This window comes from Loxodonta africana, chromosome 10 (assembly GCF_030014295.1).
Source record: "Loxodonta africana isolate mLoxAfr1 chromosome 10, mLoxAfr1.hap2, whole genome shotgun sequence".
In the NCBI taxonomy this organism is placed as follows: domain Eukaryota; kingdom Metazoa; phylum Chordata; class Mammalia; order Proboscidea; family Elephantidae; genus Loxodonta; species Loxodonta africana.
Genome location: NC_087351.1, coordinates 44,072,400 through 44,085,317, shown reverse-complemented (window position 1 = coordinate 44,085,317; position 12,918 = coordinate 44,072,400). Strand labels below are relative to the sequence as shown.

General features: G+C 34.5%; 1 protein-coding gene across 4 annotated transcripts in view; it reads right to left on the bottom strand.

Moving 5' to 3' along the window:
* Window positions 1-749: 749 nt before the first annotated feature.
* The window catches only part of ARHGAP5 (Rho GTPase activating protein 5), a 66,587-nt gene continuing 54,418 nt past the window's right edge, over window positions 750-12,918 (bottom strand). For all 4 annotated transcript variants that reach the window (XM_010588577.3, XM_003408746.4, XM_023546101.2 and 1 more), the window contains exons 4-7: window positions 12,276-12,353; window positions 8,524-8,655; window positions 8,028-8,133; window positions 750-2,686 (exon numbers count right to left, since the gene is read on the bottom strand). In XM_010588577.3, the coding sequence (XP_010586879.1) occupies window positions 2,359-2,686; window positions 8,028-8,133; window positions 8,524-8,655; window positions 12,276-12,353 (644 nt within the window). In that variant the 3' untranslated portion in view covers window positions 750-2,358. The remainder of the gene's footprint in view (window positions 2,687-8,027; window positions 8,134-8,523; window positions 8,656-12,275; window positions 12,354-12,918) is intronic.

Below are 12,918 nucleotides of genomic sequence, written 5' to 3'. Positions count from 1 at the left end.
TTGTAATCTACTGGTTAAATGAACCAAATGTAGAATATTTAAATGACTTACTATAAAATATGTCAAATCAATGACAGCAAATATAGAAAAGATAAGTTTTGGGGTAGGTGTCACATGGTTAATGTGGAAAATGGTAAGTGCTTGTTCTAACACAAAAATGGTACTATATGCAGATGAAAGTTAAATTAATATATATAAAAGAGAATAGCTTAAATAAACTGGGCTTCACATACTACAATAGCAAAGTTATGACAAAATGAACTGAAGACACCAACAGTTCTGAAAATTCTCTTTTCAGCTTACTTCCAATAGAAATAGTCAGGCTTTTCTCCTGTACATAGTTTGATGCTTTGTCTATACCATATATAGTAGAAAAATAAATTCTTTAGCAACCTAGAAACAGTTTATAAAACTCTTAAAGTTTAATTTTCTTTGCCGGACATGCCAATGTTAAACTGACAGCTATAAATTAAAGCTATATAGACAACAGGTATAAGTAATATAGAACACGTTAAGAATACTACATTTACCGGATTTTTTTTTTTTAAATTACTGTACTTTCTTAATTCCTGTGTGCTTCGCAATAGGAATAATAGGGGCTTTGTTTTCTTAAAAAAGATAATAACATGTAAGAGTATTAACACAAATAAGATAATTTATAATATATATGTACTTTAACAGCAGCCTGATTCATGTTGCTATCTTGATTTTGAAGATAAAATTAGAAGTATAATATCTAGGACATAACGGTTGGGCAAGTCAGTATTTATTTCAGGAAAAAATGTAGCAAATCAAACTCTTAGGAGCCTTGAATCTCAAAATCATCTATTTACTATAATACACATAAGACAACCTTGAAATTGTGTTATGAGTGAAGGTATCACAACAATGACCAAATCATTTTTTCTTTACTATACAAAATATAACCTAGCAATGAAAAACAGGCCATTTTTTTCCTTTCCAGAAAAAGAAAAAAAAAGCGGGGGGGGGGGGGGAATGGCTTAATAATCAAAAAATTTTGAATAAAGTCTAACAAAACAATTTACCTATATGCCATCTATTCTGAAAACTTTATCCATAATTTAGTGTTCTGGTTGTATCTTCACTAACAAAATGTTTAATCCTCAAAGCAGCAGTCGTTTATAACAAATCTGGTACCAACATTAAAAGAAAATAGTGGTTTACAAAATGGTGCAAAAGCCATTTTGGATTTTAGTACAACATATCACAGAAAAAAATATGGATACATGTTTGTAATTATATATATACACACTCCAAAGAGGCTGTCAGTACCCAAAGTATTTTTATTGCTATATTAGCAATGGATTTTTGGATATGTTTTTAAGGGCCACACAAAAATAGATTCAAGGAACAGATTAAATTGAAGTCCTAGATTAAAACGTTTGGTTTAAAGAATTTTCTACAACAAACTTCATGTTTATGTATGAAAAGTTAGATAACCTTATATGAAAATGTCATGAACTATTTTCTACACTACATGTATTCCCCAAGAGGGAAAAAATTAAAATATCTAAAATATATTAGATTAAGATTACAAGACCATCAAAGATCTTTTGAACATGCATTTGTTTACAGAATTAACAGTATACAAAATGTTTATTTCATTGTGGGTCAAAAAGAAATGAGTTGGTGACAGCTATCTTTGCACAACATTATCAACTCACTTAAGCCACAAGCATGTCCTTGGTATGTGTGTACAAGAAATATGTTTGTTTACCCCTCATCAAATCATCCACAGGCTTAGTAGAAGTAAAGATGAAGGCGCAGAAATATGAAATACATCAAGTATATATTTTTTTCTTTCTTTCAAATAACATCCCAAGCATGGCATAAAATTAAGCAGCCTGAAATTATAAAATACATAACTGGGCTTTTAAGTTATCTACACAGACTGCTAGAATGTAAATTAAATAGCCAAATTAGCACATCAAATAACAAAACCGGCCATAAAGCAGGGTGAAAGCATTAAATGTTTCATATACGTGGGTTTTTAAATCATTTAATTGCTATAGAAAAATTTTATTCACAATATAATGTGACAGAAATTGCCACAGGAATGATACACTGATTGCAATAAAGTTGCATGCAGCAGCAGCTTGGTATTTTATAGCTATATTTTGTTTATAAAAATTAAACTTCTCCAGTCATGCTTATCACATGGTCTTAGATCTGTAATGTAAATGAATAAGGAATACCATATAGTCCGAAGAGAAAATGTCTCATCATTTTGAATGTTAATTATCTGTAAGAATCATGAAGTATACTACTGGACCCTGAAACATGCATGTCTAGATCTGCTTTCTGTCCGATTTCAGGCTGTCTGCTATGACTTCCTACTTATATAATACCAAGAGGATCCGTCTGTAATTGTGGTTGTATCAGCTGAGGTTGCAATGGTGGCGGTAACTGAAGTGGTACCATTGGTTCCACCAACTGTCCTGGGTTTGAAGGGGGTGGAGGAGCCACAGTATTTGCAGTTTCTACAATTTCTCCATTGTAAAAGAAAAACTGACACTGTTGAATGAAAGTTTCAACAACAGACTGATGGATCTTAGTGGTAGACAGAAACTCTCTATTTTCAAAATCTGGTCTCATCAAGGTTGGCCAAAAACAGATGGATAAGTTGTCTGCTGTCATTAGGTTGATTTTATTTTGCTGACTAACCCTGAAATTAAGAAAGGAAGAAACACTTAGAAATCAATTGAAACTCATTACAATTATAGAATCCTAGAGTTGGAAGTGATTATTTAGCTTTACATCTTTAAATTTAAACATTTTTCTTCTCATGCATTGTATTACATTCTAGTAACAGAAGTCAGCAATAAAAACTCATTCTTTATGAGAATCAAAGAGTCTTTTTAAAAAGTTGCACCCTAGCGTTTCATAATTTACGTATGGAAGCTATCTTAGTTTATGTGAAAAAGAAGTGTTTCCCTCAGAATGAGAAGGTCATGTGACAAGTTTTAATGAGTTTCCAGCAACAGAAAACAAAATTCTAACTGCATATCCAAATGCACTGACTATACTGAGACAGTCTTTCAACCAAACCAGTTTTGGAAAATTTACTTCATCACATCCTACCACCAGACATTTCAACTTTTAAAAAACATTAGTTTCTAGTATTCCAAAAACAATCTTTTTAACATTATCTTCACACTGTTACAAATATCATTTGAAAAACAGTAGCTCAAAAAAATACACTGCACATTAAAATTCTTTTATGATTTAAAAGTAATTTACAAATGATCATATATTATTAACTTATTTACATCTGGTCCTTTGAATATGTGAGCAAGCAACCTCTACCATCCTCAGTAATAAACAAGGAATATATTTTTGGATTATAACTTGAAAATCTTGCTTTATAACTCAAAATCGTTAAACTGGGAGGGGGTCTAAAGAATTTATCCCATCCCCTCATTTCACACATTAAAAACAAACAGCCCAAAAGTATGCAGGGTAGCAAGAAAATCTTATACTTAAATTTGCAGATCAAAAACCAGTTTTAATCCGAAGCAAAGGAACCCCCCTAAATACAGAAGGTGCAAGTCTGATATGAAAAATATGGCCTAAAAATACATGTTCTGTAGTAAAAGTCATTACTATTTGTAAAAAAAAGCCTAAATTAAAATATCCAGAATAAAATCAACCTTTTGTTAATATATAGTGGCCCAGTTTGTTTTTCTATGTAGTAAGCAAGTGCAAGATTCTGGAAATATTTGCAAAGTTGAAGGACATGTTGTATGTGCATCTAGTCTAACAGAAGAGTCAAAAAGTACAAAGGAAAGGTACCAAATCAATTAGAGCTATGGGTAGCCAGGGAAGGTTTCCTCGAAGAGGTAATGTTTAAGTTAAGTCAAGACTGATTAGAGTAGGAAGAACAGCAGAAGGGTAATTCATTCAAAACAGTGGTTCTCATATACCAGAGCCTCCTGAAGGGCTTGTTAAAACAAAGACTGCTGGAACTACTCAGAGGTTCTCATTCATTATGTCTGGAGTGGGGCCTGACAGTTTGGGAATCACATTTTGAGAACCACTGAGGCAGTTGTATTAATATGTAATGAGAACTAGGTATGACTTGATACTTTTGGTTAAAAAAAAAATTTTTTTTTTTTTTTAAACTGGTAATAATTCAATACAGTTGGAGCTTACCTGGTATGTATATGGGAGGAAAGGAAAGGAGATATAAGTCAGAATAAGACCACTTAATGTTAAGATAGTCTGGATCTGATCCCAAGAAAATAAAATGTTATTAATTTAATTAGAGTAATTATTACAGAAGGCTCTTTTACAAAGACCACTCTAGCAGCAGGATCAAGGAAAGATTAGGAGGAAAAGTTGGCAGGGAGAGAAAACACAATTAGAAAGAAACAGGAGTTCTCTAAAAGAGAAATAATAAAAGCATGAACTAAAACAGTAGCAGAGAAAAGTAAGAAAATGGAAAGCTAATTAGGCAAAATTATAATTGTTGGATTATGGTTTTGGCCAAGAATACTGAATATATGATGGATGGCCAGAAAAATGAAGAAATCTGTCTTGGAAGAAATACAGCCAGAATGCTCCTTAGAAGCAAGGATGGTGAGATTTCATCTTACATACTTTGGACATGCTATCAGGAGGGACCATTCCCTGCAGAAGGGCATCATGCTTGGTAATGCAGAGGGTGAGTGAAAGAGAGGAAGATCCTCAACAAGAAGGGCTGACACAGTGGGTGCAACGATGGCCTAAAGCATAGCAATGATTACGAAGGTGGTGCATGACCAAGCAGCGTTTCTTTCTGTTGCACTATGAGTTGGAACTGACTCAATGGCACCTAACGGCAATTAGGGGAAAAAAACCTAACTTGGCTCAATAAACTGCTAGGTATGGAGAATAACTAAAGAGTAACTCCATGGATTAGTTTCATAGTTTCTGCAATTTGTCAATTACCCGTTATATGTTTATTTATGATTAATCTCCTATACTAGAATGTGAACTCCATGAAGTGGATGATTTTTGTCACTGCTGTATCCCTAGCACTTAGGGGGATCTTATCCCTCCTTCAGTCTGGTTGAGTACTCCTTTCAAAATTTAAGTCTGATCACGTTACTTCTCTGCTCAAACCTCCACTGGCCCCACATATAACACCGAGTAACAGGCAGAATGTAAATCATGCAACCCTTCTTTCACAAAAGAAAAAAAAAAGCCAGCTGAGCTCAACAGTGTGCTTAGCGACATAGGTGATTTATATTCTAAAGCGAACTCCTATCTCGTCAGTAAAACATTTTGAAAACTAAAGCCAGTCAACACACCACACTCTGAGTAGTACTGTATGATCTGGCACTGTCCCGCCTCCCTTTTTTGACCTCATCTCTTTATTCTGCCCATCCTTCACTCGGCTCCAATTTCACAGGCCTCTCTGCTATTCCTCAATGCATCAAATATGCTTTTGTCTGTTGTTCACTGTTATTTCCCCAGAGCCTAACACAGGCCTGGAACACCACACAACGCATCGCCATGGAGTCTATTCCAACTTGTAGTGACACTATAGGAAGGAGCAGAACTGCCCCATAGGGTTTCCAAGCAGCAGATGATGAATTCTAATTGCCAACCTTTTGGTTAGTAGCTGAGCTCTTAACCACTGTGTCACTGGGCTCCCCTAAGGTTTCCAAGGCTGTAATCTTTACAGGCTCCTGGTGGTTAAAGCACTTGTCTGCTAACCGAAAGGTTGTGGTTCAAATCCACTGGCTGCTCTGCAGAAGAAAGATGTGGCAGTATGCTTCTGTAAATATTTACAGCCTTGGAAACCCTATGGCGCAGTTCTAATATGTCCTAAAGGCTTACTATGAGTTGTAATAGACTGGATGGCAATGGCAATCTTTACAGAAGCAGACCACCACATCTTTCTCCTGCAGGGCAGCTGGTAAGTTTGAACTGCCACAGCCGAGCGCTTAACCACTGCACCACCAGGGCTCCTTTCCTGGAACACAGTGTTTAATGTGGCCGTAAACCATTACTACACCCCACATTAGGTAAGGTCTCCTATAGCACCATATGCACATTTTTTTCTTGTAACACCAACAACTAGTACGGAAATCAAAAAATTTTTTTTTTCACTAATTACACTTCAGTATTATGTATGCTGGTAATTTCTCAGGAAGGCAGATTTTGTGAGAAGGGTTATGAAAAATACTAATATATGATTTTATACTACATTGATATCTGTTGCCGTGGAGTCAATTCCAACTCATAGTGACCCTATAGGAGAGACTAGAACTGCCCCATAATGTTTCCAAGGAGTGGCTGGTAGATTCAAACTGCTGACCTTCTGGTTAGCAGAGAAGCTCTTAACCACTGTACAGCAACAATAAAATTTTAAACATCGGCTAATATTCTTTTTAAGAGGTGCCAACTAAAATGCAGTTGGCTTGGGCCTTGGTAGGCTTGGGCCTTGGCATCATTAGTTAAAAACAAGAACTTCAGTTCATTAAAATAGCAATAGAAAACGTTATAAAGGGTAGACTTAAAAAAAAAAAATTATAAATACAAATAATCCCGTTTAGTTCGGTGAAAAGGAGCCCTGGTGGTACAGTGATTAAGTGCTCCACTGCTAACCAAAAGGTCGGCAGTTCGAACCCATCAGCTGCTCTTCAGGAGAAAGATAGGGCAGTCTGCTTTCGTAGTAAAGATTACCGCATTGGTCATGGTCTTGGGGAACATTTAGCAATTGGGATGATATAGTTGATAAAGAAAATGTTCTACATCCTACTTTGGTGAGCAGCGTCTGGGGTCTTAATAGCTTGTGAGTGGCCATCTAAGATACTCCCTTGTCCCACCCTGTCTGGAGCAAGGGAGAATGAAGAAAACCAAAGACACAAGGGAAAGATTAGTCCAAAGGGCTAATGGACCGTAACTACCACAGCCTCCACCAGGCTGAGGCCAGCACAACTAGATGGTACCCAGCGACCACCACCTACTGCTCTGACAAGGATTATAATAGAGGGTCCCAGACTGAGGAGGAGCAAAACGTAGAACAAAATTCAAACTCTCAGAGACCACACTTACTGGTCTGACAGAGATTGGAGAAACCCCAAGAGTGTGGCTCCTAAGCATTCTTTTAACTCAGTAATGAAGTCACTCCTGAGGTTCACCCTTCAGTCAAAGATCGGACAGGCCCATAAGACAAAATGAGACTAAATGGGCACACCTGCCCAGGGGCCGGGACGGGAAGACAGGAGGGGACAAGAAAGCTGGTAGTGGGAGAAGGAGAGAGTGTTGATATGTGGTAGGGTTGACAACCAATGTCACAAAACAATATGTGTATTTACTGCTTAATGAGAAACTAATTTGCTCTAAAAACCTTCATCTAAAGAACTGCCCCTATGGGGCAGCTCTACTCTTTCCTGTAGGGTTGCTATGAGTTGGAATCAACTCGATGACAACAGATTTGGTTTTTGAGTTTAGCCCTGAGAACAACTTTATAAGGTGTTATTCCTCTCATTTTACAGTTGAGAAAATTAGGATTAGCAAGGGTAAAGAGGCATATCTTTTTAGAAAAAAGCATAAACTTTAAGGTCAACACATTTCAGGCTATAATGCAAGGATTAGTGTCCTGCATTTTAGGTAATAGGTTAGCTAGTAATAAAATTCAAGTTTTTCATAAAATTTCATGTGTAATAAGAAAAGCAAATTGCACTTCATAGATGTCACTTATTGTGTGACTTTAAGCGTTATCATTTCTCTTTAAGCTTCAATTTTTCCAGCTGCAAACAAGTTGATATGGTTAATGATGTGTCATTTCTCACTTAAAATTCTAAGATTCTAAATAAAGGAGTTGTCAAAAAATTTGTGTGATAAAAAAATGTACTTACCACGTTTACTATTTACATAATCATTACATATACTAAAACAATCCTGTACATTAAAAAATCTAAACCTTAAAAAAATATAATTATTCAATTTATAAAATGACGCATTTGGAATGCATAGGGAGTTTTATTTGCAAAACCAAAACAAAACAAAAATACCTGTTTAGATGTGTTATTACGTATCTGAATACATCATAGTTTACAGGATGGAATTTCTTAACAATTTCTTTCAATGCATGAAGACGTTCTGTCTTATCCGGGATTTCTGTAAGATTAGTGTTGAAAATTTTTATGAAAATCATAAATTAAAAAAATTAATAAACATTTGATAATGCTTTGTGCTATGCTTACTATAAGAGACTATCAAGAATATATTTGAAGAATATTAGGAAGGGTAAGCAAAAACAAGGATTCCCAAATTTCTAAAAGCATCTGAATCACCTGGGAAGCTAGGTAAAACTCAATATTCTCAGGTACTGCCCCCAGAGATTCTGATTTTTAGATTTAGGGGAATATGCCTTCAGGAAACACAGTTCTAGCAAGCTGCATTTTCTATTTTTTATGTAATCTAGAGCACGACTTATTTTAACACTTAGCAATCATTATCCAAGAACCGCAGCTAACATCCCCTCAAAAAAAGGAGATTTATACTTACTTGCTGCTTCCAACAGCTCTGGATGAAGAGAATATGGAATTAAAGGATCTGGCAGGTCTGCAAAGAATGCTTTAAGAGCTCCAGCTACAGCATTTACTGTTACTTCCATTGATACTAGATTGATATTATGATCTACAAAACAAACATTAAAATTTTAATTTATGATATTTATAATAAATTTTCATTTATTATAGGAGAAATAAGCCAAACAGGTGTTGTTAGATCCAAAGATATTTAAATCTTCTCTTAAACACCTTTCTTTACAGGTGTAAAGAAATCCTTCCCCCACTGTTTTAACGTAAGTTTGCCTGACAAACCCACAAATTTCTAGTAACCCATACAAAGAGGCTAGAACAAAACAAGAAGCATTCTGTTACAATAAAAATGCTCTTAGGCTTATTAGTATATAAAAGAACTTTAACATTTACTAATGCCCATTGTCTTTTGTTTACATAAGCCATTTAAATGAAGCCACAAAGAAACAGACAAAAGATACAAATTATATACATAAAATTCTAATTTGGAACTTCCAACTTTATACTTAACTACTTATATGAAATAGTTTAAACTATTTTTATTGAAGTTCTGACTTAAAAACAAGACTGGAACACAACAGAAGTGTATCATGAGGTTATTTTGATATTAAAAAGTCATTTTCTTTTCTTACTATAAATGCAGGGAAACCCCGGTGGTTAAGAGCTACAGCTGCTAACCAAAAGGTCAGCAGTTGGAACACACCAGGTGCTCCCTGGAAATCCTATGGGGCAGTTCTACTCTGTCCTATACGGTCGCTGTGAGTTGGAATTGACTCGACAGCAATGGGTTTGGTTTGGTTTTTATTATAAATGTAATTTGCTTATTACAAAATGTTTTTAAAATATTTACCAACAAAAAGAAAAAAAAAATTACCCCATCATCCAGAGATAATCATTGTTTACATTTTGACATTTTTCTTTTGAACCTTTTTCTGCTCATTATATACATAAAAATCATATATACATTTTATATCAGATTTCTTTAAAGCACTATGCAAGGTTATTAAAATTTCAGAAGCAACTTTGAAAAACATTTTCTTTTTACTGGGTAGCTCACTGTAATATAATTTCAAATTTGCGTAAAAGTTGAAAGAATAGTATTTAAGAACTCACATGTATTAAGCCAGAATCAACAATTAACATTTTGACATAAACAGTTTTAATGGCTACAAAATATTTCCTGATGTAACAATTTACATATTATATTACTGAACATTAAGACTTATTTCATTTTTAAAATATTACAAAGATGTTACAATAAACACTTTTATATATTAAAACTTATTTCCTTAGGTTACATTTCTTGTAATAATAGTCACCCAATGAACATTTAATATGATGCCTGACTAGAAAACTCCATTAAGTATTATCTCATTATTCCTCATAGTTATTCTTACCATCCCCATTCTAGAGATGACGAAATTGAGATTTAGAGAGACTAATTAGCCTGGGGTACAAAGATCCTAAGTGGCAGAAAAAGGAAACAAAACCAGGAAGTCTAACTCAAGAGACCCTGATATTAACTAGGTCCTTGGGTGTTGTGAACAGTTTGCTCTCGGCTACCAATCTAAAGGTTGCCGATTCGAACCCACCCAATGGTGTCATGGAAAAAAGGCCTGGCAACCTGCTTCCATAAAGATTATAGCCAAGATAACCACATTGAGCAGTTCTATTCTGACACACATGGGGCCACCATGAGTTGGAACTGACTTGACAGCAACAGGTTTGGTTTTTGGTATTTACTACTATCCTGTCTTCATTACAGGAAGTGAAACTGTACCAATATGGTGTTATAAAGTTGAAACCATTTTTCTAATAAGATTTTTAAAAAATGGGGTAATAGACTACACCACTTCTCACTTATTGACATGGTTAGGTTTCGAAGACCAGGTCGTTTTGTGAAAAGTGGCATTACATGAAAATGAGGGACAACCACTACATCAGATCACAAAATGGAGGATGACTATATCATTACATAACTGACAAATTACATCAATACATAACTGCCAAACCACTGAAAATTATGACCTAGGCAAGATGACACATAATCATCACAGCCAGTGTTACTCCTGCCTTGCACACCTTGGCATTCATTACTGCTAGACATGTCATTAACATGCAAAATAGTCAGAAAGTAGATTTTTTACTGTTGTTGTAAATGCAAAATGTCAGATAATGAGACAGTCAATAAGTGAGGAGTAAGTGTATAATGCTTTTCTGCAGCTAGGCATATATACCACTCAACAACCATTTTTGCAATTCGACACACATAAATCTTCCATGTAATTATTTTACATGACTAACAAGTATTCTACTCATAGACACATGGGTAGTTCCCCCTATTTTTAAAATTATAAACAATGCTGCAATGAATGCTTTTTTACATATACCTTGGTATGCCTGTGCAAAGACTTCTATGACATAAATTCTTAGAAATGGATTTTCTCTAGCAAAACTAATCTGAATTTTAATAGACATTCTCAAACTGCCTTTCAAAAGGCACCCTCAACCAACAGTATATAAATACCTGTTTACCTTCACCCTACCCAAAAATCTTTAGTAATAAATAAATGCACAATTGTCTCATTTTAATTTTTAAATTGATAGAGGCTGAGCACCTTTTCATGTATTTTGTTAGCCAGTTTCTTCTGATGTGAACTGGTTAATCTAGCATAAGTAGTCCATATTCTTCTAAGTCAATAGTTTGTCTCTTTATTTGTTTTTCCTACCCTCTCATATGGAATTTCTACATTTTTAAGCAGCCAGTTTATCATCTTGTTCAAGCTTTCTAGGTTTCATACTAAGTTTAAGCCTTTTGCTACTCTAAAGATTATAAAATTATCTGCTCATCTACACTTAAATTTTTGATCTCATATTAAAGTAAATTCTATATGAGAGCAAAGATTTTATAATAATAAATCTATTTATATAAAGTTCCAATATCATAAATATAAATTTAAGTAAACACTATCCTTGGTAATACAAAGATGCTAATCCATAATAAGTCAATTTATTGCTTTTCTAAGTCTAATGACAGACTGCTATGGATTCAATTACAGTCTTTTATTTGTGAGATAACTTATGGGTTAAGGATATGAACTATAGGAAGAAACAGAGCAAAGGCATATGGGCCATAAAATAATCAATTTTACTTCAAATATATGTTTTCAACTATTCCCTGCAGTCTCAGGGTAAGAGAGAGCTTATCATTTCTAAAACAAAATTAGTCTCTTCATTCCATTCCTCTGGGCTTTGCTTGAATACTGAATAGCATTCTTCTGTACCTCATTCCTTATTTACTTGCTCCTCTTCCAATTTTACACTTACATTCAAAAATATATATGGTATTGTATTTTCTTTACCAAACTGCCTCTTTTTGTTACTATCTTCCATTTTTTTCTCCTATTGCAAAAGAAGTTTCAGTATCACCTATTTCCATTTTTATACTACTACCCACACTTCTACTCAGCTCCTAAACTGAAAACAAACAGCTCTAAAGTACTCGCTTTCCTTCTAGTGTAAAGTTAATAGGCTTTTCTTAGCTCTTGGGTTCCTTGACAATACTGTTTATTAAATATTTCTAATCCCACTTCAAAATTCTATCCCCTTACTACCCATATGCCTTAGGAGATTTTCAAATTAAAATTAATCGTCCCACCATGAAATGGCCAATAAGGAAAAAAAAGAAACAATTATTTTATATAATTATCTTTTTACCTTGATCAAACTGCTTCTGAATATTGTCTTGATCAGTTTTGTTCCCGCTAACACGGTAGAGTCCTTCAGTACATAACCCTAAGAAAATAAAGAGATAAACATGCTTTTATACATACATATGTACCTATAACAAAGAATGTACTTAAAGTAGAACTAAGTACAGCTTAGTAAGTTCCAATAATATGGTGGTAATGTATTTTGAAGAATATTTTCAGGCATTTCATTTTTAAAATAAGTTCTTGATGGACTTTTTATTTTAAACCTTTTAAGATAACCAGTCCCAGACAAGATGAATAGACACATTTATCCCTATTCCTCCTGCTAAATACAGCTTAAAAACCATGAATGTAACATATAAAAAACAAACATAAGAAAACTCTGAATGGTTGAGCAGAGAAAGTCGATTGGCTAGGGACCCTGGAACTTAAGCAACACTACAGTGAGTTCCTTGGGTTTCCTATTTGCCTCCTATACATTCCCGTCCTTGGCAATGGAGAAACTCACAAGCCAGAAACGTACCTGAGCATAGGAAAAAAAAACCAATATGAACAAGAGTAACAACAAGAAAAACCTACTCTTTCTAGTCAACAGACTAAAAACATGCAGCCCAGCAAGAGAAAACATTTTTAATAACCACCCTACT